This window comes from Rousettus aegyptiacus, unplaced genomic scaffold, assembly GCF_014176215.1.
Source record: "Rousettus aegyptiacus isolate mRouAeg1 unplaced genomic scaffold, mRouAeg1.p scaffold_m13_p_3, whole genome shotgun sequence".
Lineage (NCBI taxonomy): Eukaryota > Metazoa > Chordata > Mammalia > Chiroptera > Pteropodidae > Rousettus > Rousettus aegyptiacus.
The window spans coordinates 125,976,364-126,003,683 of NW_023416306.1; the positions used below are offsets into that span (position 1 = coordinate 125,976,364).

Sequence of the window (27,320 nt, forward strand, 5' to 3'; positions counted from 1 at the left end):
TCTTTGTCTATAACTCTGTGATTAAGAAGTAACAATAAGTGATTAAGAGTACAAGACCCCAATATTTGGAGGACATGGTCCTTTTTGCCCACCTTAGCTCCCATAAGCAGTGGGCAAGATATTCCAGAAACATGTGCACAGCTTCCTGCCATGTGGCTAGGGGTGGGTGATGGGTAGCTGCTATTGCGTTAAGTGCTTAAATTGACTAAAATTAAGTGCAATATACTGCCTAAGTCTTTCCCTGGAAGTTGCAAGCCTTCAGCAGAGTCTATAGAATTCTTGGTGACCAGATTCTGCTGGTACAATTGTTGTCTAGTTGAGGAGACAGATTTCTGGTGCTTCCTACTCTGCCATTTTCCCAGAATCCTAGGAAAAGGATACTACCCAAAAAGTAATTGAAAAATTGAAAAGTTAGTGTACTGAACTCACAACAGTAGTTTAAGTTTAAATATTTTATTTCTACCAAAACCAGAATTTATTATCACTTTACTGGCTTTAATGGAATCAAACATCAATAATATTTTCAAAATTTAATTCTTTTTATTGTTTTCAATTTTAATAATTTTAAATTAACTTTAGCTTACTGAAATGTATTTTATAGGATGCTACTGTGCCTGGTATTATCTTAAAATCCTGAATACCACTTAGTTAATCAGTTTTAGAAGACCCAAAGGCAGCATGGGCTGCCTTTCCAATTACTCGTGTCTTCTTCAATTTCTTTCATTAATGTCTTCTAATTTTCAGTGTACAGATCTTTCATCTCTTGGTTAAATTTACTCCTAGGTATTTTATTCTTTTTGATGCAATTGAAAATGAGATGGTTTTCTTCATTTCTCTTTCTGATAGTTCATTATTAGTGTAGAGAAATGTAATATTTTTATATATTGATTTTGACTTTTAAAATACTTCAGTTTTTAAAAAGCATCATGATGAAATACAGAATTTTGTGATCGAACTTCTGTTCAAATTTTTCCAATATTGGAAACCATTTTTTGAGTTGCGAATATTTGACTCTGTTGTATTATTGCTTAAAAGTATGCACAGTGAACAAAATAAAGACGAGGATTCTTTGGAATAAATGAGCTAGTTACAATAAATCAACTCAGCATTAGATCATTTTTAAGATAACCAATCTTTTGAAAATCTTTGCCCATTATTTGAAACAGATACTCTAAAACCTATCTCTTATCCTTGGATGGGCCCATACTCCATTAAAATCATTTTTAGTTTATCAGAAGTAGGTGCCCATGATAAAAAAATTATTAAAATTTACTTCAAATGGTATCTTATTTTCTTGCTCACACTTAAGTTTAGTAGCATCCAAAGTTTTTAATTTCTAATTTTGTTTTAATTGTTTTCTCACACTTAGAGGAAAATTATTTAACTCAGAATTTTATAATATATTCTAGTAGTATCAAGTGGAGACGTCATCATTTTAAATACCTGGAATATTACTTTTTCTAGCCAAATGTGTTACTGTCTTATATAATTCGATCAATTTCTACATGGACTTTTCTTCTGAAAAAAGCATCACTTCGCTTCTTAGGTGCCATATTTGTTTTTAAGAATTTTTAATATACATTTCAAATATATTTTAATTAATAAATTCAGTTAAATATAACATTAAATTAATTTATGAGTTAACAAAATTCATATAAAATAATATTTATCAATGAGATGTACATAAACATTTGATTGAAAAATACAAAAACCAATGATTACAAACAACAGAAAATTACATGCCAAGTTTCTAGACAAATTTGGTAAAAAAAAAAAAATGGTAGTGAAAAAATGTTTTCAAAATAAAGAAGTGGAAAATAGTAAACTACAACTGTTTTAAATGAAGAAAGTATAAAATTTTCTGGTAAAATTATTTTTTCAGAAAATTTTGATATTCGGTCAAATTTCATGTGAAAAGTCAAATACATTGATTTAAAAATTCATATTACTTACCTTACTGCTCTTCATATTATAAAAATCACACAAACATGTATATGTAATTAAATGAAACTTTTCCTTTTACTTAGCAGTACTATGAACTGCAGCTATAGACAATGAAAACTTGCAAACTTCCCTCATGACTGAGCAAAGACTGTCAGAAGAAATGGCAACTGAGAGATTTACCTGGTTGTGCCTGCAACCACCATGTGTATGACTCTCAGGGTCATCTAAGCACAGGGCTGGATCTTGTCTTTAATTAAAATTTTGATATTGTGTTCATCATGGATTATTTGCATTAATTTTGATTGTTTAAAATAGTGAAAAAAAATATTATTAATCTGATTGCTGAATTTTTGGAGCCCCCATAAATTCTGTACCAGAGATGCGTGGCTCACTTGCCTCACTTTAATTCCTTTCTTGGCTGAGACATTGGTGGGGGACAAAGGAAAACAGGGATGGTGGTCTAAAGAAAATTCTTAATTGTAGTAAGTCAGTCATGGTGTCAAAAAAATGAAAAATCAAGAAAACAAAATACGGTTCTATTATTTAGAAATATGAAGATAAATTAGATCAAATAAAATGGCTACTTCTTAACAGTTTGATGGAAAAGGGCAAGGCAGATGATCAACTATTTTTATGATAAACATTATAGCACAACTTTTTAACTTCTTAATTTGATAAAAAGTAAAAAGTAATTTTACCAATATTGAGACTCTCAATTGTCTGAAAAAGTTACAAAGCAAAAGCAAAAAATAAACAAACAAACATCTTAGAAATTGTTTATGGAGAATCAACTCCATGTAGTCTTATAGAAATATAAACTAGAGCTAATTTGCCATTTCATTAAGGAAATAATAGGGAACCTCAATATGTATGTTGATGTTTAAACTGAGAGATAAACATTAAGAAAAAGATATAAAAACATCATAAAGTCATCCTGAAGGGACTCCTGTATATACCTACTATATCTATATACTTGGAATATAGTAGTTATTCTTACTGGATTACAATTCTTTCATGTCTAATTGCCTTACTAAATTCTGACCACCTTGAGAATAGGGAAATAACTTTACTAATCTTTGTTTCCCAATACAAAGATTCCTAGGACATGCTATCAAGTGTTCCCTAATAGCTAAGGAAGGAAGCAAAGAAAGAAAAAGGCACTTGTACCTATCTCCTTCCTCTTATCTCCTACTTAATTATAATGAAATAACTAACCATCAGACTAGTTAAAGAAGAAGAGTTGTGGTAATCAGAGTTAGGAAATAAAAGGAGTGTACTGTTGCAGTGTATAAAATATACATAGTAGTAGAAAAGAGGAAATTTTAGAAGCCACTGTATAATAATGAAAGGAATTAATTTCCAAAAAGGAAATGTAAAACTATACAAAAAAAAAAAAAAAGTGATAACAGTAAAATTTTTCTGGGGTAAGACAACATTCATTCTACTACAATGCATCTCATAAAAATCTTATTAACTCAAGTTATCTACCTTATCACATGTGTACTTAAATACCTGTGTCTACTCAAGGGACTATTTGCATCACATATATAGTTGAAAGAAATGCCTGGATCAAGAATGTTCAATATGTCTTTCCCATTCAATATGGCTTCCTTTAACTCTAGTTATGGACTGCTAAATTTTTAGCACAAGCTATATTTCTTTTAACAAAAAATAAACTTAAGAAATTTGCTTTATGTATGAAATGGCTGGTTGCACTTGACACAAACCAAACAGGGCAATAAATAGGAAGTAAGAATTTGATGATTTATTCTAGTCAAGTTTGAATGCCTCAGGAAATCAATCGTTGGACAATGCTATAAAATTATGGATTTATACATTTTCTTCATATTCTGGCTTTTCATATTTGGAAAAAAGAGAGGCAAACTCTGTCACCCCCAGGGCACAGGAACTGACGACTATTGCTGGGGGATAGAAGGAAAAAATCCTATTTTCAAGACCCAGGGACACTGAGCCATATTGAGTGAGGCTAAACCAAGACAACAAAGAATATCACCCCACTCCCCACCACCCACCACCCACCACCCACCACCAGGCTAGCAAATATCAAATAACAAGCAACAGCACAACTGCTAGAAAAAAGGCAAGAATGGAGATATGGGGAGGGGGGAGAGGGGAAGAGGGGAAGGGTAGGGGAGAGGGAAAAAGAGAGGGAGAGGGAGAGGGGGAAAGAGAGAGTAACAGACACCTTCTGAGGCTCAGCCTCACAGGGAAAGAATAAAGCTGAGTGTGGAGCAATGACATTAAGAAAAAAACCTCTAGCAATATAACTCCCACCCCAAGAACAAATTAATACTTGAGAAATTGAACCTGGTGGCACACTGAGGGTAACCATAGCAACAAGAAAATCAAAATCCAAGTCAACTCAGTACAATGTAGACCCAACTAATGATCTGACATAAAAAAAAGGTATACCTATTTTCAGATATAAATACTTTTATTTCAGTCCTACATATAATGTCTCACTTTCAAATAAACATTATACAATACACAGAAAAGCGAGGAGGAAAAATGCATTATCAGGAGAAAAAGCAATCTGCAGAACCAGACTCAGATATGACTCAGCTGTTGGAACCATCAGACAGGAAATTTTAAATTACTATAATTAATATGTTAAATGCTTTGGTAGAAAAAAAAAGGACAACATGCATGACCAGAATGGAAATTTTGGCAGAGGGTCAGAAACTGTAAGAATCAATGCAAATGCTAGAAAAACAAACAAACAAACAAGCAAACAAACCATAATCACAGAGATGAAAAATGCCTTTGATGGGTGCATCAGTAGATCTGTCACAACTGAAAAATAAATCAGTAAAACTGAAAGATAGGTTAATAGGTCAACAAATAGAAATTACCCAAATTGAAACACAAAGAAATAAAAAGAGTATGGTGGTGGAAAGGTAGCGTGGAGAGTGGAAACAGAACATAGTATCTAAGAACAGGGACTAACAAGTGATATAACACATGTGATATTGGAACCTCAGAAATAGAAGATACAGAATAGCTCAGAGAACACCATTCAGCTTAAGTGCAATAAAAGAATACACAAAGAGATAAACATGTAAATAAATGAATGAACAAATCAGACTTAGACATATCATGTTCAAACTAATGAAGAATACAGACAAAATAAAGATTAAATCTTGAGGGCAACCAAAACAATTGACATATTATATATATACATAAAAACAAAGATAAAAACTATAGTTAAGACATCTTGTCAGAAAATATGCATGCCAAGAGACAATAAAATGACTTTTTTACACTGGTGAAGGAAATCAACAAAACTGTCAATGTAGAATTCTATAGTTTGCCAAAAAATATCTTCCAAAAATGAAAAAAAAAAATTTTTTTAATGAAAACAGCATAGAAGAATTAATGATCAGTAATCTATGAAAAGATATATCAAAGGAAGTTATTTAGGCCAAAGGAATGTGATACTAGACAGAAAAGAAGAGGTACGTAAATAATGCTGGAAATGGTAGTGATGAAGGTAAATGTAAAATTATTTTGAAAAGTTTTTAATTGCTCTAAAAAATAACTGACTAAAGCAAAAACATTAACACTGTATTGTATCATTATAATCTATGTAAAAGTAAAATATAAAAATCTGAAAAAAAACCCAAAAACTATCAATATCAGGAATGCAAGAGGGTTATCACTACAGAGCCCACATTTAAAAGAATAAAAAAAATACTACAACAAATTCAACATCTCAGATAAAATGTACCAATTTTTCAAAACCCACAAACTATCCCACTTCACTCAAGAATAAAATGCTAACCAAAATATCCTATGTCTATTAAAGAAATGTATTTGCAGTTAAAAACCTTTCAAACAAAAGAAAACTTTCTCTGATATAATAGAAAGCTGCTTACAAGAAGGCTACTATTTCTACCTAGGATTTACTTATTCACTGAATAAGACAGAAATGCTATTTGAAATATAAATGTTGAACTTGCCTCCCTTAATTATACTCAGAAAGAAACAAGCGATATTAATATTTTTAAAACTGACATCAAGAAAGTACTTGAGCAAAATTATTTCTAACTTTTGAAATCAGAAATTTCTCATCTATTAGACTTCCCAGAAACATTTATTTGATTACCTTGAGTGTTATATTTATGGTGCCTGTTTAAGACAGTTAAAACATAGTTACTATATATCCAAAATATTTCCATTTTAAAAATTAGCTAACTCTTTTTACAGTCTAAATCCCCAGAAAATAAAAAAATCTGGACAGAGTAATTTTACAATGTACCAAATGTTTGAAGTTCTACTGATTTCACAATTTTTAAATGATAAACTTATTTTCATTAAACTAAAATAACGCAATGAAGTACATGATGTCTTTGTCAAAAAAAAGAATCACCTTACAATTTTACTTAGGGTTAGATATTTTTGTTATCTAATGAAAACAAAATCTCAATTCTTTCTTTCTGATAACATGGCAATAATTGTTACTAATGTACAAACAATGAATTAAAATGTTTTAAAAACTATGCCAACAATACTTTCCAATGTTTAAACCTTTAAATTATAAAATAAAACAAAATTTACCTCAGTCACACGTTCTTGTTCTTTAGGAGGAGCTTCATTTTTTAATCTTAAAAACAAAATAAGTATTGAATATTTTATTTTATAATTCAAATGGAAAAATCTGACAGCTCGTTTTGCATGCTTAAAATAATTAAAATGTAAATCTAAACTTATGTACATTTTACATTATAATAGTAAATGAGCTCTGTAAATATTTTAAAGAAAACATAAAATACATGAGAAAAGCAGATTCCATGAATGTGCTAAATAAATGAATAGACATGTATTTCCTTTTCTAAAAAAGGAGAGAGCACTTAAGACGGGCAAGAAGGGGGGTGGTTTGGGGAGCTGGGAGAAAAGGGTGAAGGGTTAAAGAAGTACAATTTAGTAGCTGATAGCCGGTCATGGGGATGGGGAACAGGGCACAGGGAATGCAGTTAAACATTAATGTAAAGGTTAGGTGGAAAGCCAGAGGAGAGAAAGAGCAATTATGGGGACTGTTTTATAAACTATATAAACGTCTAACCACTGTATTGTACACTTGAATCTAATAATAAAATTAAATTAGAAAAAAATGTTCTCTATGCTGAGCACAATTTAAAATAAAAGCTATAACATAATAAAACAGTTTCAAAAAGAGAATTATTTAAAACATAAAAGAAGTCTATATGGTTAATATATATAATATACATCAGCATTGACTATTATAGGACTTAAAAAGTGAGAGAAGATATTTTGTCTATTGTGAAATTCAATATGTTATTTCAGTATATATTACAATTAACTTACTCTAGAGGTGATAAAATCACAGATACTTAGAATTTTGGAGAATATATTCTCTTAAAAACCTTTATGAGCATAGCTCAAATATTAACTATAAATCTTTTAAATTTCTAAAAATATATGAATTGTAACTTATTACATTAACGAAGGCAGATGCCATCTATAAAATTTCTTTAGTCAATATGAAAGCTGGCTTTTCCAAAAGATTTTTGTTGTAGAAACTGTTGATGACTAAATATTATTTGCTGATATTATATATTAAACTCAATTTTAATCTGCATAATTAGGGTGGTTATCTGATCTGAAATGACATTAATACAGAGTTAAGTGCTTTACGACTTTATTAAAGTTTATTAGCTAAACTTAAATATTAAAACATTTAACATAAGCAACAACTATGTGAACTTAAATTTCATGGACATAAATGAAGGCATTTAGTGGTATAGAAATATAAACCATGCTAAGACCAACTCTCATGGTTAGTATTTGAAATATAGAATTGGGAAACAGACCTCTTGTTTATCCATTCTCTAAGGGTAAATTTAAAATATTAGGACTACTAAATGCTAATGCCTTTGTAGATATTAATAATAATTTAATTGTAAAATTATTTATCTATATTTTAGTTATTCATGAAATTTGAAACAATTTAAAATAGAGCATGTCTTTTTTTGTATAAGCTCTATATTCATAGTGTACTACAATAATTAGAATTTACTAAAATTGAAATGAATAAAACTTGCACAAAACATTAACAAAATGCACAAATGTCAAGCATTTGGGAGTTAAAGAATTTGTAAGTCTTTCAAGTATTTAATAGTGAACAATAATATTAATAAAGATGAAATAGCATATGTACAGCACAGCTTCACTGATTTAATGATTTTATATGGGAAAATAATAGTTTTAAGAGCAACAAGTATATACTAGTAAGAAAGTATGAATTATTCTGATATGAAAAGCTGATACTGTATGTTTTTATTTTTATTTTTAAGCATTTAATAATCTTAAACTCAAAAATTGAAAAACTGAAACAAACTGGTCACAAAGTAGTTTAAAAATATTTTATAAAAGGATTTTCCTTTTCAGCCTATCATTGAAAATCTAAGACCTTATAAATCAAAGTAAGACCTTATATTCTTATAAAAGAAATACTGTCATGCTAACCATTTTCACATATGACTATTGTAATAAATTGATTTTATGCAGCAATTAAAATGAAAGTTATTAAGCATATGTTACTATTACTGAATTTCAATTGGGCAAATTGAGTCCTTATAATATCACTGCCAGGGGGGTTGGTAACATAAGTTTTCATTATTCTTCATTTTACTGGCTAAAACATTGGTAAGTGAGAACAGAATAAGTTATTGGGATAACAGCATTAAGAGGCCTATCATCCCAATCTCATTTGGGCTTTAACAATACTGGTAATGTTTAAGGAACAGAACTGTAATCGCCAGTGAAAACATTTACAAAAACAAGTCTAAAAAAATTAGCAAAGCACATTATATAAAATTTCAGAGTTATACATTCATCACAAAAATGTACACTACATTTTTATAACTACAAAAGCAAACGTTAAGATTAAAAAATTATAATACACAATGACTACTATATCATTAACCCTTTTGGAAAAGAAAAAAATGTTCTTACCTGTAATTCTTATTCATTAAAGATACCTGCTGAAATAGCCATCATTTGAGATATTCAATTGCTTGGTAGAAGACAGTGAAATTTGCTAAGCTCAAAGTTCTGAGCTAATGACCTGTCATTAGATAAACTTTTCACCTGTAAATGTTGCAATAATTTTTTATAGAAAAACATAGTATAGCATTTAAAACAATTATTTAAGATTTCAATGTTAAAGAGAACAGGATTGACTAGTGATCAATTTCAACAACAAATCATTAGAGATCAAGATTGTCCACAAATAATTTTTTTTTTTCTGTATTTAAACCTGCGGAAATAGATCCCTCTGGTATATTTCTCGAGGACAATCCTTTCCTTCTAAAGTTTACATTCACACTGCAACATATCCCTACTTCTATTTTTCTACAGGTAAGATGACCTATTCAAGACTACACGTAATACCTAAACCACTGCAGGCAAAGGGCAGCTTCTACCATTTTACATCATTTCAAAGACAGAAATGCTATAATCTCTAAAAGCAAGCCACTTTTATCTTTTATAATTCTCCATGTTAGAAAATTCCTTATATTTAACAAATATCTCATGCAAAAAGTTTAAGCCCATGAACTCAAGTCTCTGAAAATAAACCTAATCATTTGAAATGACTTACAAAGCCACATTTTTTCTTTCCAATAACATTTAAAAGTCAAAAATTTCAATGTTGGTTTTGAAAATGTAATCTTTAATTTAAGAATACTTGTACGAATACTAAAAAACTTGGAAAGAGGTTGTACAACAAGCCAGTAATAAAATCATCCAGTTCTCAACATTCTCCACTTAAGACATTCAGAATTAAATTAAGATACTAATTATCATACTAATAATAGTAAAATATCTAGTGCACCATTTCTAATTATTTGTTCTGAGAAGTGTTAATATTTATTATGTGTGGAAAGGGTAACTGAGCTAAACATTCATCGGGTTGCACAATACATCAGGTACTATGCTAAGAGCTGCATCCAAAGTTACAACACAGTCCCTTCTCCTTTCAAGAAGTTCACTGTCAAGGAAACACACATTGAAGCAAATGTTTACAGCATTGTGCAAAGTGTTTAGAAAAGAGACATCGAATGACTCAGTGGCTGTATAAGCGATTAACCCACTATGAAGGTGAAAGAGGCAAGGAAGCAGTGAAGACACTATAGTGAACTTGGTTTGAGTCAAAAGTCAGCAAAGCAGGCGAAGAGGATTCAAAGCAGAGGAGAGGCAAAGTATAAAACAAGATGGCAATGATAAGATACTGAGTTGTCTCATATGATTGGTATGTAGGGAACAAAAAAGAATAACTTAAAGATGCAACTAAAGAGATAGCAAAGGACACTTCAGGAAAAATCTTGATTTCTAGGTTAAAGTGTTTATTCTAAGAACTTTATTCTAAGGCTAATGGGAAAGTATGATCAGATTTGTGTATCAGAAAGAGAAAGGCAATATTAGAAGAGGGTAAGCTCTAGTAAGGGAGTCCACATAAGAGACAGTTAATGACTTGTCTCAAGTAAAGTAGTAGCACTGTCAAGGAGAAGAGGAAGTTTAGGCAGATGATAAACAAAATATATAGTAGAATATAAGTACCAACTGGATAAATGTATATGAAGAGAGCAAATAAGACCACCCCAAGCCCCCCAAAAATGTCTACCTTGAGTAGCAAGAGAATGGCAATGCCATTAACTAAGATAGGGATTTACAAGGAGAGAAAAAGCATATTTTGCAGGAAAAATGAATTCAGTTTCAGACATACTGATTTTGTGTGCCTTTAGAATATTCATATGGAAATAGTTACCACTCAGACCTGCTCAGTCTTGTATATCTCATCCTTAGAAACAATGCCAACTTGAATATAGATAACCCCAAAATCATCATCTAGAGCATGATCCCTCCATTTTTATTATAATTTATTATTTTTCAATCAATAATTCAATTCAGAACTATCATAGTGTATTAGATTAGACCTCTAAGTTCCAAAAGATTATCTAATTTTCTCCATTTTGTAGATGAGAAAATATAAGGCCTAAAAATGCTAAAGTAATAAACACATTAAGCAACAGAACCAAGATTACAGTTCTACTTCAAATTTCCAACGTACTTCTTCACAGCTCGTTTTTCTGTGAATCAGGCTCCCTAATAATCATGTCAGGAGAAGTAAAAAAGCTTAACTGATCTCTCTGCCTCTAGATGTTTTCCACTCTAAAACATGCTAAGTATCATTGCCAAATTAATCTTACTAACATATCAATTTATGCCATTGTTTACTGAAATGTTCTATTACCCATATATCATAGTAATACTGCTATAAGATTGGAAGGTAGTATAATTGTGTCAGTTGCCTATCCTTCATTAAAAACAGAGGGTCTTCACACTTAAGTTCAGTCCCATTTAGTTCCTCAGCCACTTATAAACAAAACAGGAATTACACATGGAATCGCAAGTATGACCAGAGAGAGAATACAGTACTTTTAGCCTGTGAAGACAGACATCTATCATTTAAATTAAGGTTCTTCACTTAACAGCTATGTTACCTTGGTAAACTACTTATACGTACCTCAGTTGTTTCATCCATAAAATTGGCACAGTAGCAGTGCATACCTCATTCATCAGTTTTTGAGAATTAAATGGGCTGCTAAAACACTTAGAAAAGTGTCGGCACATTGTACATGCTCCATAAATGTTAGCTATTGACTGTCATGGGTAGAGTTGGGAATTAATCTTACTGTCTAGAACTTATTTTCAATGTTTTGAGATTTTTTTCTGCCATACTTCTCTCCACCCTCAAACACAATACATTAGACATTTCATTGCTGGTCTACTTCTGTTAGGACAAGCCCTGCTTGCTCTAGTATAAAATGACCTACCCATTTCTGAATGCCTGGGCATGATTTGATCAATTCTGGTTACTTTTGCCATAAATATCTTTGTCATTGACATGTCTGCCATAAGATTTTTGGGCAAACATTTTGCTGCATAACTGGCCATAAGGCAATTTTGCTGCAAAAAAAAATCAAATCAAATCAATTTATACTCATCGGGTATCATATAACCATTTCTTTTTTGGAGAGATAGGAGGAGCATAAAAATTTGGTAAAGATGGCATTGGATAACAAGCTGTTGTATCTAAATTAACTGAAGAATCAGTAATTAATGCTATTGAAGACTGTGAATTACTACTGCCTCTTTTATGCTAAAGTAATAAACCCATTAAGTCATAGCTTGGTAAACTTTCAGTTTTAACAGGTGGAAGGAATGGCTTGTTCACTGAAGGATTTGCAAACTGATAATGTTACTATTTTCTAATATAGTATGCAATCTGGCTTGACACTCTCTTATTTTACACTTCCATTAAGTTTTATCACCGTATTTTCTATCAAGTCAATATATGTAATTGTTATTCTATATTATTTTAAGACTGCTCTATCATCTACTCTTCACTGTATAGATGATTTGAGGGCTAATATTTCTATAATATAAAAATGGGAGTATTGCATCAATGGAGAAATGAAACCAGTCAATTAGTTGAAACCAAACAAACAACTGTCAATCAGTTCTTTTACCTTTTTAATGGCAAAACTACTTTAAAGCCAATTAGTTATGTAAAAATTCTTGCGACAAACATGTCTATGGCAAAGACGTTTATGGTGAAAATACCAGACACACATTTGGTCATATAAAATTAGGGAAGACAGAGCAAAATAAATCATTATAGATAGAAGAACTAAGATAGAGAAAAGGAATCAAGGAAACAAAATATTTGTCTACAAAAATGTGAAGCAAAAAGTCAGACCATCAATGGAGCCAGAAGACTTTAAAGCCAGACTAAGGCTCTATTTTATTTAAAATTTTGAATTGAATTAAGCCCTGGATACTTATTTATATTCTTCAAGCAACGACCAGGACCGGGAGACTGAAAAAAATGGTAATAACCTCAGAATCACTAGTAGAAATTGGTACAGTTTACCCTAAGTGAAGGACTACACTAATTATTTATTCTTCCATTTCACCGGGTCTCCCAAGGGTTTCTGCTTACCAGAGATCAAAGGCAGACGTACAAAACTGCCAGAAACCAGCATATTTTGACACACAGATCTTACCTACTAATTTTCAATTACATACCAGAGGCAAATATATTGCATCTATTTTGCAAAGGAAAAATGATTTTATAGTTGCTAAAGATTTACTTACATGATGTAATATATACATGGTGTTGGCGGTTTAACTGATTATGAAATCAGTTTACTGTGTGGCCTTATGAAGATGTGGACTAGGTGTCTACACTTCTGACTGCCTTATTCTGTAATTACCTTGGGGGCACGAACTATGTCTTATCCATGTTTCTCTTTCCAGTACTTGACACAGAGTCTCGCACACAGAGAGTAGAGAATTAATGTTCAGGCTATCTATATCAGACTATGAAAGAGCCATGTAGTTACTACTGGTGATAAATATAAAATCCAGTAGCCATTCTGAAATACTATAGAGAAACTCAGTTCCAAGGAAAGTCATTTTTCCATTTCATTTCTTCCTAGTACTCTTTAAATTAGGGAAATTTAATAAATTATAATACACATAAATTTTTATCTGTAAATATATTTTACATCTCTTTTAAATTTTCAAAACAATAATACAAATATTATTTTCAATTTCATTTCACAGATGAAGGAGTTGAAGTAACCTGACCATAAAATGAGTGAGAACAGAGTCTTGAACTCTGATATTTTGACTTCAGTGTCCTTCCATTGTACTTTGCTTAGAACAAACTTGGAAGTCAGAGAGAACTAAGTCAACTTTTGAAATCACTTTCAAACTGTGCCTTTGAGGACATTTGATTCTATCAATAAAATAGACAACTCGTTAAGTAGCCTAGTTTTCCAAGCTCAAGTTACTATGGATTTACAACTGATGTTTATGTTCTGAAGATATGCTAGAGGAAAATACCTTTCTATTCTCAAATTTTTGTCAAGAAAACGAACCTTCAAAATTTATAACTTAATTTTTATTCTATATTGTAATTAATCTATTCAGGTAGATATACTGAAGATAGAAGAAGGGAAAAATATAGTTAAGGGAGAAAGGAAAGAGCAATTCCATGACTGAACTGCGATCTCTCTTAACTTCTGAGAAAAGCAGATTTTTAAAAATCAATTCAAAGGTCTTTTAAAAAACCAGCTACTTTACTACTGTTAACTAGAACAATTACACATTCTCATAAACTTAGTACTGGATAAGTAGCCAAGATTACTAGAAATGAATGCATGGCAATAAAAAGTTTTCTTTAAAGAAGGAATTCTGTAACCTCAAAAGGAATGTTTTCCTCCTAAACAGAGAGGAATATGAACTAGTTTTCAAGAAAGGAGTTCATTCATAGTCATTAGGTATGAAAAGTCAGAACATACAATTCTGACATTAGAGAACTATACCAGATGAAATTGAAGCACTGCAATAATATGGCATCCAGCCAGCAGTTTAGAGGAATATATTGCAAAACCTGTGAACCAGAAGACAAAATTACAAATAACCACAGTGCAGACAGACTGTCACTAAAACTCTCAGTGATGAGAGGATTCTACTGATATGTAGTACCCAGGATCTCCGGCAATCAGGAATAGCAGTAATAATAGTAGTAACAGCAATAACAGCTGGAACAGCAGCAGGAGCAATAACAGTAGCATTATCAACAGGAGAAGCAGCTGGAGCATCAATGACGACAAAAAAAAAGCATGCATTCATTGAGTGACTACTTTCTGTCAAGCTTGTCAAAAAGTTTTGTCAGTGTTAAGTGATTTTAGTTAATTATTTACATAATCCTATTTAACTGTTATTTAAATTAATAATTTCATTTCCATTATCTCTATTTCTTACAGCCACTGTGCAAGGTAATATTATATACCTTTCACCAATGAGGAAGATGAGGCTCAGCAAGGTTAGGTAATTTTCTCAAGGCTATAGAGCTGGTTGGACATCCAACTAGGATTTAAACCTGACTGCTTTATTTCAAAGGAGCATTCCTTTCAAACACCATACTTCACACAATGATATGGATAAAGATATTTTTCAGTGGAGAGGATTAAAAAAATGTTTTAACCTATTAAATATAGGTTCCTATATTTTAGTACATGATATAGAAATGGATATACACTGTAGCCTCTCCAAGTTTTTAGATGAGCGTAAGCTCTTCCATGTGGTCAAAAACGAAGCAATTACAGTAAGGCTGCACGTCTTCCAAATCAGAGAGGTGGATTGAAAGTATTAAATGAACCACAGTGTGATCAATATAAGGCAGTATAATTTAGGGAAAAATACTATTCATACTATTTATGAAAAACAGTTATGACTAAAATGAACCTAGGAGCATTCGCAGACTTTTCCTAAAAATTTAGGTTTAGTGAGCTTTAGATACCAGAAATCTAATGGTATGACTAAGAATGTGATTCAACAATAACTCTAAAGAAAGATATACTGGATTAGTTAAGGAAGGTTTACACAAATGACCTGTAAAAGTGATATAAGAAGGTTAGAATGAAAAATAGGCTAAAGATTAGAGTAATTCTATGTGAATGAAATGCAGGCAGAAATAAAATCATGAATAGTAGTAATATAATAATAGTGACAATGATAACTTTATAACACTTGTATAGTACTTCTTATGTGCCAATTACTTTTTAAGTACCATATATATATACACTAACTCATTTAATTCCCTCAACACCTGATAAGGAGTTAATGTTGTTATATGCATTTTACAAATAAGGAATGGAACACAGAAGTCTGATACCCTATACAAAATCACACGTATCTAGTAAACAGCAGGGCAGAACTCCAAACTAGGCAATGAACTTTGAAGCTAATGTTCTTTAACCTCTATACTACACTGTCCCTTTAAGAATCTGACAGGGTTTAATGTGGAGCTGGATATCAAATCTCCTGATCTTAATCAAGGAAGACCACCTGATGATGTTCAAGCAGGAAGTAAGACATTACATAATAAGAAACTCCTTAACATACAATAAAGGCTAGAGATACAAACAGTCTCAAGAAAAGTAGATAAGTGGATTGATATCCTAAGCATAAAGAGTTACAGAGGGAATCCAGAAATAATTATGAGATGCGTAAGCTTCTTTGTATGAAATCATGTAACCATACCTCCTAACAAAAATTTCCTTTGCTGCTACAATCAGAGGCAGAATAAGCTAAAAATCAGTCTGTCCCTATAATGTATTTCTTATTTTATAAACATAATAATGAGATTTTTTTCATGATAAAATTTCTACAAAATTTTTACTTTTACACTTATAAAAGGATAAAAATGATACATTGCTAGCATAAAGTTAGTTCTAAATTTCACCTTACAAATAATCCATAAACATGAAGAAAATCTCTGAGTCCAACTTATTGTCAACACCCTACACAACTGCTTTTTATTTCCCAATTCAAAAATCTAAAGAATGATTACTCTAGATCAGCATTCTACATACTATGAAAGTTAATGTCAAGAAGTTAGTAATGAAAGAAAAAAACTCCAACATCAAATAAATATTCTCTTAGATATTCACAGGCCAAAAATATCTCATATTAAAGAAACTATTCAACTTTAACTTGCATTTCCTAAATTTATTTGACCATGGAAACTTTCCCCCTAGACAATTTATAAATTAAGGACATTAGTTCTATAGCACAGAGTTTGGGAAACACTGACCTAGTTACCTTCTTTTACAGAAATTCAAGAGAATTGCTTTTATGAGTATATGTAGAGAGTTAAACAAGCTGAAAAATAATATGAACAATTTAATCTTCTCAAGGTCAAAAATAGTCCTTATTTCTGCAACTGGGGATAAGGATATGTGGCATTCTGAATTTATCTTCTCAGAAGAACAAATTATGACATGAGGTATAACCAATATTGAATAACAGAATCTCAGAACTTTAGAACAAGTAAGCACTCACATTTACAAAGAGGGAATCAAGGCTCCCAGGACACCACTACTCACTTGGTTTTCTTCTCACATCACCGGCCATTCTTTTTGTTTCCTTTGCCAATTCCTTCTTGTCTCCCTAATCTTTTATTGTCAGACTCACTAGAGCTCAGTCAGTAGACCTGCCCTTTCTCTGTCTCAACTGTATCCCTTGGTGATCTTATACAGTTTCATGACTTTATTTTTCTGAAATTTTTCCTCTTGGGACAATTGTATATTCACATGCAGTTTTAAGAACTAATATAGAGTGATTCCATGTACCCTTGTCCAGTTTCCCCAATAATATTTTACAAAATATTACAATATCGTAACCAGGATATTGACAGTGATTCAATATACCAATCTAATTTAGATTTCCCCAGTTTTACTTCTATTCATTCTCGTAGCATTTTAAAATGTTACATGATATTTACAGCCTAGAATATTCCCCTAAACTTATACAGGTAAATAACAGTGACTCCACTGGATATCTAATAGGTATCTCAAACTAAAACATGTCACAAATCAAAGTCCTTTTCTTTCCCCCCAAATCTATTCTCTTAGTCTTTCCCATCTCAGTTAATATCAATGTCATTTTTCCAGCTACTCATACAAATAACTGTGGAATTACCCGACACTTTCTTTCTCTCACACTCCACATATAAATCATCAACAAACTCAAAATGTATCCAAAATCAAAACCTGTATCACCTACACTGCTAGCAACTTAGCCCAAACCCCCACCATCTCCTACCTAGATTACTAAAACTGCTCCCTAACTATTCTTCCTGGTTCTGTCCTCGGTCTTCCACAGTTATTCTCAAGGTAGCACCTACAGGAATACATACATTCTTCTGGGTTTTTTTTTTTTTTTTTTCCGATTACGGTTTTTACTGAGGTATAAAACACAAAAACCTTTAATGGCTTCTTGTCTCAGAGGAAAAGCCAAATGCTTTACAATGGTCCATAAGTCATATATAACATAGCCCACATTACTTTGCAGGCCTCATCTCCTCCCTCTTGCTCACTCAATTGCAGCCAAACTAATCTCCTTGCAGTTACTCCTTCACGTCTTTACTCAAATATCATCTCTCAGTGAGGCTCAAAATATACCTACAGAATAAATAAATGAAGCGAGCTGGTCTAACAAAATGTGATAAAACAGGGTAAGATCCTTGTCCCTGCAATTTAGGAGTCACTTTTTTTCTGAGAATGGTGATGGACTCAAACTGACCCACTCTCACATTTTATTCAGTGGTAAACAAAAGCACACATGCATAAAATGGCAATTTCTGATCAGGTGAATAAATTATTTAGAATAACTTGATTGGATTCAAGCTAAAACTCATTGGCACCAAATTAAACTTCGACTGTCTAAAGGCCCATGGAAGAACACAAAATAGTACTCCTATACTGTTATTATCAAGAATGTAGTTCATCCTATTTTTGAACTATAATCAAACTAGAACAAATATCTGTAAACAAAAAAAGAACTTATTTTAATAATGAAAAAATGCTGTTTCTGGGCAAAATTTAAAAATTTTTTAATTGCATAGAAAGAAGGTGAATGATAAAACTTTCCTAGAGACAGAGAAGACAGATAAACACTAGTATGATTTTGGAAAATCATTAATTTACAGTAAAAATTAGTTTGGAAGTTTAAAACTAATGTATTAACTTTTATTGATTATTAATTATAAGAAAGACATTACATATTAAGTAGTCATCAAAACTGGCTTTGAATCTGTTTCAAAGTAAAACAGTTCTAATTTTAGAGTAAAAAACACAACTGAGTCATACTTTCAGAATCTGCCTATCCTTATGGCAAATAAGGTCACAAAAGGCATTTTGCTCGTCTTCAATTCAAAGAATTGGTAGAGAGTTAAGTAGTGACCTTTCACTTGAGCTGCAGGAAAAAGTGTAAGATGCACTAAGTATAGTTATTAGTCAGCAGGTCAAATAAAAAGGCTTCCCTAAAACTTTAAAGCAATGTGTACCTATTTATATGATAAAACCTATAGTTTTCATATAAAATGATTTATCAGTAAATAATTCCTGAGGTACTTAAACTATACAATTTTTAATTAAGAAAACAGCATCAAAACTGTTTAGTAGATCTATATGCAACATAACTAAAATTTTAAAATGGCAAATTTAAAAAATATACATGTATATGAAAAATATATATATATGAAAGAAACAGTACATTATGGGCCCCCATATTTTTTAATGTTATCTTTACCCAAAAGGAACTATATTAATGGCTAAGTAGATGTTAGCTGTACCAATATGTAACTTTAAAACTTGTTTTGAAGTCTGCAATATGAGGTTTACTTTTACCTTAGAACTCACAATTATTAAGATAATGTTAATAATAATAATTCTCAAATAATTCAGAGGCTATCATAATGTCTAATGATCTGAACAACAGTTAAATTAAAAAGCTGTAAGTAGGCAGTGATAGGAAATCTGTAGCGAATTCTAGGGAATCTCTTGAGAGTCTTAAAACAAAGCAAACACTAAACAACATTTTTAAAGAAAAGAATATAAAAATAGACATAAAATCAATAAATCTGGAAAACATAAAACTATCAAAATTAAATTAATTTATTAAAAATAAAAAATGTGAGAATTAGTATTGTTGAAAACTAGAGTTAGTATTGGGAAATATATTTTAAATTATAATAAAAATAACTGCATGGAACATAATTGTAGAGATCTGCTGTTCCAAGGACATGAAAATAACCATGGTTTCCTAACAACCAGAGTTTTTATATTCCTTGGATTACATTCATGCTAGAGGAAGATTAAAGGGCAGCAGCCAAATGACTAAACTTCAACTTAGATGTTGAAGCACTGATCTGATGGGCTTTTCTTGGCCAGAAGTGACTCACAAGCTTAAGATCAAGAGCCAAAGTCCCCAGTGGAAATTTGTGCTCAGTTTGGTGGGCTTTGAGACCATCTCTGGCTAAATTAGCATCAACCTTATGGGAGGCCAGCCATGAAGTAAGGGAGTCTCCCCAAGATCTGATTTCTTGACCACAACCTAGAGCAGGTCCTACAGTCAAATTATTCATATTCCTTGGAAAGAGAGAACAGGCATCAGTTGTGTCCATCGAAGGGGGACACTGTCCAGGTGTACCCTGGACATTTTTTGAAATCTCTGGGCTGCTTCTGCATCTGAAAAATAAGAAAAATAGCACAATGACAGACAACGAATGAGGAAAAAGACAATCATCGGGCCTAAACACTTAAGACTTATAAGAAATTAAGGAAGCAGACAAAACAGACAAAAAGACAAACAGCCATGTCATTTGGAATGTATTATTCTGAAGGCAAGTACAGCAGAGAAAAACACAAATTATTTTAAGCAAAGTAAGAAATGACTATAGCAACAAAAGTTATTTTGGAGAGAGCCAACTGGAAAAAACAACATGTTAAGATATGTCAACCTGACACAAAGATAAGGTGGAATAAGAATCTAGTCCCATTTGAAGCTGAAAAAAGCTGAATAATGAGAGCTAGTGTCATGAACTTGGCTGCTTAACTGCCTTGTGTAAGAAAACATCTCAGAACTTTGAACTTAGGAAATTCCAACTTGTCTTGCACCAGGTCACGAGCTCCATAGAGCAGGAACCTATTTCAACAAGCAGCTTTAAAAAAAACAAAAACAAAAACAAAAACAAAATACTTTAATATTTTTCATTTCTATTAATGATACATTTTAAAATACAATAGTGCTACAATCCATCAAAGTAAAATTCATTGAATAAAAGTTAAACTTACTCAGAAAGATGGTCAGAAGTTGGGATACAAACAGAAACTGAAATTAGAAGAAAAGTTTTATATTTAAAATAGTATATAAAATATGATGAGTGAGAATAATGATTTCATAAAGAGCCCATATTGTGGCTCACCAAAAATACTTAAATAAATATCAAAAATCCAAAGTAACACAATTATAAATACACGTACCTTTCTCTACTACAACTTGGCAAGTATGAGTTTCATGTTGACTTAAGTGTGTAGCCATGTTATCTAAGCCAGTAACATCAGCTAGGAAATCACAATTAAGGCACACCAGAGTAATGCCCCTATTAAAAAAAAAAAAAAAAAGAGCAAAGAGCAAAAAAGAAAAAGGTTTTTTATCTTTTATAAAAATCCATATGAGTTCAATGATTATTTTCCATAATTTGCTTTTTGTGTCATAATTGTCTTTCTCATTTTTTGTCATATAAACTCAGTATAATGGAAATGATTCTCTAGAAAATGGCACAGCCATATGCAAATTATACTATCATTAATTTACAGAAACTATTTTTCTTTATAAACTTTTACCTCTCAAACTAGTTGCTAAAAGCTAAGAGTTAAGAGACCAACAGCCTAGTCCTGGCTCCATGAACAACTTGTATCACTTCAATAAGCCATAATCTACGGGTGCCTCTGTCCACCTACAATGCAAGGGTATAGTGTTCATTCACTCAATGTATATTTACTAAGGCTGTCTTTATACATGTTGTACTATTGTACTGTGAAAATAAATGAAAATACTGTCTGTGCTCTAACAGATTACAAACTAGTGTAATTATTTAGGTGAGGAAAGAATTAGAAGAGAAATGTGAAGGCTTTAAATATGGATCATGTTGTAGCTGCCATCATGTATGTACTATGTGTTAAAGATTTTACATATTATTTCATTTGACTCTCACTGCAATCATCTAAGGTTGGTATTACTCTCATTTAACACTGAATTAATTAAAGTAGTTAATTCAGTATTGGAGTTCAAAGCTTGAATTGCTCAGTATCCTAGCACTATGAACTAGCCCACTTGCTGGGGCCTAAACTACTTCTTTCCTTAATAAAACTTCACTGAGTGTTATAGTTCTTAAACGAAATATGTAAAGATTATAAATTTTCAAAAAGGCTGGGAAATAATTCCCACAGCATCTATCTTTTTTATTGAAGTCAGGAATAGTTTTTATACTCATTATATCAAACTATGAAGCACTTGCTATTCAAAATATTTAAACATAGCTGGCATATTATAGTACGTGACCACTGGCCTAAGATTCTAGTAAAAAATGTTTAAACTTTTGATTTTTAGTTGAAAGGTATTTTAAAATATTATTAAGCCTGAAAACGTATGTAAATGTTTCAGAGAACTAAGAAAGCCACCCTATGTTTATTATAAGAGTTAAGAACTTGGGATTGTGTTGGGTTAAGCATCTGAAGTGCTGTTTAAAAAAATAATAATAAATTAAATGTATAAATGTTAAGTTAAAGGAACTTGAACTGTAAATAAGACTATTTAAAAAAATTTAGTCTGTTCAACTTAACGAACTTTAATTAACGCCTTCTTGAAAATGATTATTTAAAGGTACTTGATTTTTAAATGGAATATCTTTAACTTTAAAAGGAAAGGTAAGATTTAACTATAGTCTTCTCTGTTAACATACTATCCTTGCAGACACTAAAAGTGGTCTCAATAGTAAGTAGTAGCTAAATGCCTCTTTCACTGGGTATCGAAATTATATTGCAATTATTTACATTCACCTATATCTCTCACCCAATAAACTATACATTCCTTGAAGGTTAGTTCCAAGACTTCATCACTTTCATCTTTATAGAGATATAATAAATAGCTAAAAAATGATTATTCCATTCCAATAAGAGTAATTACAAAAATTACTATTCTATATAAGTAGGTTATAGTCCATTCACAGGAACTGACCAATTTTCAATTTGATACCTACTCAAATTGAGAAAAAAAAGGAATCTCAGCTTCTAAAAATGATACAGTTACTTAAAAACCGAACACACAACTAAGTTTGACATCAGTGAGGTAAAAATTAAACTAAAATATCATCTTTTGAATGCAGTAAAACTCCTGTCATCCTTATAAAAATTTTCCATAATGGCAACATCTAATATGGCTTAGTCTATTCCTTGAATTCAGTAAATGTTTTAAAATTAGTATTAAAATACTTTTTAAACTAAATCGATTTTTTTCTGTGAGCTACTAGTCCAATGTCATAGATGGGTCCTGCTCTCCACATAAGTAATTTTCAACACATACTTTAATTTATTCGAAAAATAATTACTGAGTGCTCACTATGTGCCAGGCACTAACCAATGCCTTGCACTGACAAAAATCAAAACCACATCCATTCTAGTAAGAGGACACAGAAAATGAACAAAAAAACATAAAGTATATAGTATATAAGATGATAAAAATGATCTAGAGAAAAATGAAGTAAACAAAAAAGATAAGAAGTGCTGGGATGAAATACAGTGCAGAGATACATTTAAAATTTTTGTTCTCATTTTATGATGCAAATGCATGAAGATTTCATCTTGACACCACTTGTCACCACTTAAACAAATTTAGCAAGAGAATATAGGCTAATCATACTTCTAGTCTAATAATATGAATAGAACTTTGTAATATGTAGCAGCAATCACTGAGATTTCCTAATCTAAGTGGACATCTCAAGAGCAGGTTAAAAAAAAATTATAACCAACCCCAATAACATACCACTTCAAACCCACTAGGGTGGCTATAATTAAAAAGAAATAATGACAAATGTAGGTGATGATGTGGAGAAACTGGAACCTTCCTATACCACTGGTGGGAATGTACAAAAGTGGAGGTACTTAGTACAACAGTCTGCCTCAAAGTCTCAACAGTTACCATATAACCCAGTAATTCCTACCTCAGATATATACTAGAGAGAAATTAAAAGACATGTCCAGACAAAAACTTGTACACAAAAGTTTATAGCAGCATTATTTATAATGGCTTCAACGTTAAAAATAACCTAAATGGATAAACAAACTATGGTATATCCATATAATGCAATATTTATTCAGCAATAAAAAATAAAGTACTGACATATGCTACAACACAGATGAACACTGAAAACATGCTAAATGGAAGAAGCCAATCACAAAGGATAACATAATGTATCATTCCATTTATATGAAAAGTCCAGAATAGGCAAATCTATACAGACAGACAGAAGATTAGCGGTTACTTAGGAACAGGGGAGCTGGAAGGAAATGGAATGACCATAATGGGTACAGAATTTTTTCTGGACTGATGAAAATGTAATAAAATTAATTGTGGTGATGCCGACACAATTCTGTAAATATACTAAAAATATTAATTGTAAAATTTAAATATGAAGTTGCATGGTATATGAACTACAGCTCAATAAAGATGTTATATAAAAAATTTGTCATACAATTTTTCAATAGAAAAAATAAAAAATAAATCAACTAGTTACCTGAGATCTTCTGAATGCTTCTTAAAAATACAAAATCTTTTACTTGGGCGGTTACTGTGAAAGCTGGAGAGACAAAAAGGATTTTATAAATTTTATTCTAAAGTAGTCATATTAATTTATAGCTATATTCACATCTATACTTAAATTTCTAGTTTTGAGTAAGAGGCTATGATATAAATAATAAAATATTTGTCATCCTTGCATTAATTCAACATTTTATCTTATATTCTATTTTATCTATTTATTTTCTGATGACATGAACTTCTCTAAGCATATTCTTATATGATCAGTCATATAATTTATAATTTATCAGTCATAAAATTCATCATTACACAAAAAGGTAAATATTCGAGTTTTAAAAAAAGTAAAGCACAAATTAATTTTTATTCTGTTAAGAATTGAAAACAATTTAAAATTTTTGCTAATAACATTTTGCTATAGTATGGTTATCAATAATAATCATTATTTTTTAAAAAATCATTTTTCTAATTCTAACATGCTTATGTCAGGGACGGGAGATAGAATCCAAATGATCCTGGAAGTAAACAGTATTCAAGCTAAACACTACTGTTTGCCATTTGTAAAATCAGAGAATACTTTGCAATTACTAGTAGAGGTTTTTAAAAAAACAATTTAAAGCAGAACTCATGAGCTAAAACAATGCTTCCCCACAGCACAGAATAGAACAGAAAACCACTAACAAAACTTTAACACCAATAATACCTTTTATATACCCCTTTAAATCTAGTAAGGAAAGCTTCTCTATACTAATTAGAAAGACAAGATTACTTTAAAATAATATTAGAAAAGTGAAGTTACAGGCTAAATGTCAGCATCACCTGAGAGCTCATTAATCTTTGGCAGCGGGGCCCAGGAATGTGTTTTAATAAGCTTTCAGTAATTCTTACGCAAACTAAAATTTGAGAAGCAGTAGTCCTAACTTGCACTAACAGATCCAAAGTGGCCAACTATCCAGGTCAATGGTCACTCTCGGATACAAGGTTAACTATCACCAACACAGCATGTATCTATGAGAAAAGAAATATTCTGACGAGCTATAATCCCCAGAAAATATCCTCTGAAGATTTCTAATAGTCATTTCTTCAATCTGGGGATACTATGATAGAGTTTACAAATTCAAGACATCACAAAAATAATTAAATGCTTTTTTTTTTTTTTAAAGAAAATATGGTGTTATAAAATACTGAAATTATATGCAAAAATTTCTTAGAGGAATGAGTCCAAGATTTTATCTGATTGCCAAGGAATGTGAACCAAAATAAGTTATTAAAAAACAACAACAACAACGATATCTTCTTTCTCCTCAAACTATTTTGGTTTGCTTATTTATCTGCTGAGAGAAGAAAAAACTTATAAGGCTTTAATGATGTCTTTCATTTCTGTCTATAACTTGTACCTTATTAAAATGTTGGCATTTTTAAATTTTAGTTGTCTGAATGCAGGTTTAAGTTCCCTATCTATAAAAAAGACATACTATCTTTTTACTTATATTTAATACACAAATTCTACACTTACAGTTTTGTGTATTATAGGAATGAAAAAGTGGATCTCTAAGCTAATAAAATAAAAAAGTTACCCTCTTCCAATTAGATCTACATAATGTTAATAAAAATATAGAAATAAATTTAAGAAAAGAGGCAAAAAATATTAAGATTTTTATTATAATAAATACATGTTAAAATCTAGATTTTAAAAACTCACCACTTGTTATATGACTATATAATTATCAAAACTCATTAAGCTAGTCTCTAAAAATAGGTGAATTTCATTGTGTATATACAAACTGTACCTCAAAAAGACTGGAGGGGAAAAAACTCCCTTTGACTAAATTTTCTTAATTCAGTATAAGTAATAACTTTATTCCCAAAGAAACACAAAAGGAACAATTTCCTAAACATCCAATAATATTGATGGTATGCCTACTATTTAAAATACTAGACTACAGGTTAATGATACAATAGGAAAAAGGCAAATTGCCATAGAGTTCTAGGTAGCAGGTGGGATTAGGGTGAGTCAAACAGTACCTGGCACAGAATAAATGCCCAACAATATTTGTTAAATGACTGAATACACATTCATAAATAATTACCATAGGATAAACATCAACAGTAATACATAAAAAGTTTTATGGTTTCCAGTAGTTGGATTACAAGCCATCTACTAATTAGTTTTCAGTTAAGAAAGTCCCTACCTGCCTTGCTCCACGCAAAGCAATGAGCAAGACAGAGAGGAATTTTTAAGAAAATAAGAGTTGAAGAAAATGAAAAAGTAGTTAGGGATTAGATATTGAAAGGTCTTATATTCTTCAAAGTCTGAACATTATCCTATTAGTGTTAAGAAGGCAAAGAATTTTAGGCCAAAAAAAATGACCTGACCACATAGGCCTACTCTAAGAACAGAATTTCTTCATTGGAAAAAGGGAGATGGATGGGGGAATGTAGACAGGAAACTAGCTTTGATGCTATCACAATAATCCAACTGCTCTTCTATGACTATTAGAGCCAATAAATCTACATAAAATATATAATAAACTCAAGCATATCTTATAAAAGTTCAATACTATGCCTTACCTACTATATAGGAATGAATTGTTATACCAGCTTCCTTTTTCCTTGGAAAATTTTAAAATCATCCTTCAAAGCCTAAGTGAATCATCATTTATAGAACACCTTTCCTTATTTCTTCTTTAAAGAAATTGTTCTTATCTATTCTGTGCTTTCAGTCATTTGTTTATCACATTAAGCTAGGTAAATATGTCTCTCCTACTAAATTGTGAAAAATAAAGGAAAAGACTTTAGCCACAATACTTAATACTGACAACTTAGAAAAAATAATAGTTACAAAGACTTGAATACCTCAGAAGTGCAAATCATGTTATAAAATACTTTAAAGTACATTTTTTTAAATAATCACAGTAACTTTCTTTTCAAGAAAAGGAAACTGCAGGTCAGGTTAAGTAATCTTCCCAAAGTCACAAATGCAGATGGATTCCAATGGATTCAAATACAGATTGTCTGATTCTTCACCACCAGCTTGTAATACTTCTTAGCAAACAGCAAACTCTACTAGAAAATTGGATGTTAAAATATTTATGTCTGTT

General features: G+C 31.1%; 1 protein-coding gene across 8 annotated transcripts in view; it reads right to left on the bottom strand.

Annotated features, from left to right (window-relative positions):
* The window catches only part of ZNF280D (zinc finger protein 280D), a 165,225-nt gene that overhangs the window by 74,886 nt on the left and 63,019 nt on the right, over window positions 1-27,320 (bottom strand). For 5 of the 8 annotated variants that reach the window (XR_001598546.2, XR_004950104.1, XR_004950103.1 and 2 more), the window contains 4 exons: window positions 24,200-24,262; window positions 20,889-21,007; window positions 20,700-20,736; window positions 6,523-6,568 (listed from right to left, as the gene is read on the bottom strand). Coding sequence is in view for 5 of the 8 variants with exons in the window: in XM_016158417.2 (XP_016013903.2) it covers window positions 6,523-6,568; window positions 20,700-20,736; window positions 20,889-21,007; window positions 24,200-24,262 (265 nt within the window). In the remaining 3 variants the exon portion in view is untranslated. Of the gene's footprint in view, window positions 1-6,069; window positions 6,094-6,522; window positions 6,569-19,499; window positions 20,567-20,699; window positions 20,737-20,888; window positions 21,008-24,199; window positions 24,263-27,320 lie in introns of those variants that run through there. The other 3 variants (XM_016158473.2, XM_016158463.2, XM_016158483.2) reach the window with 3 other exon arrangements.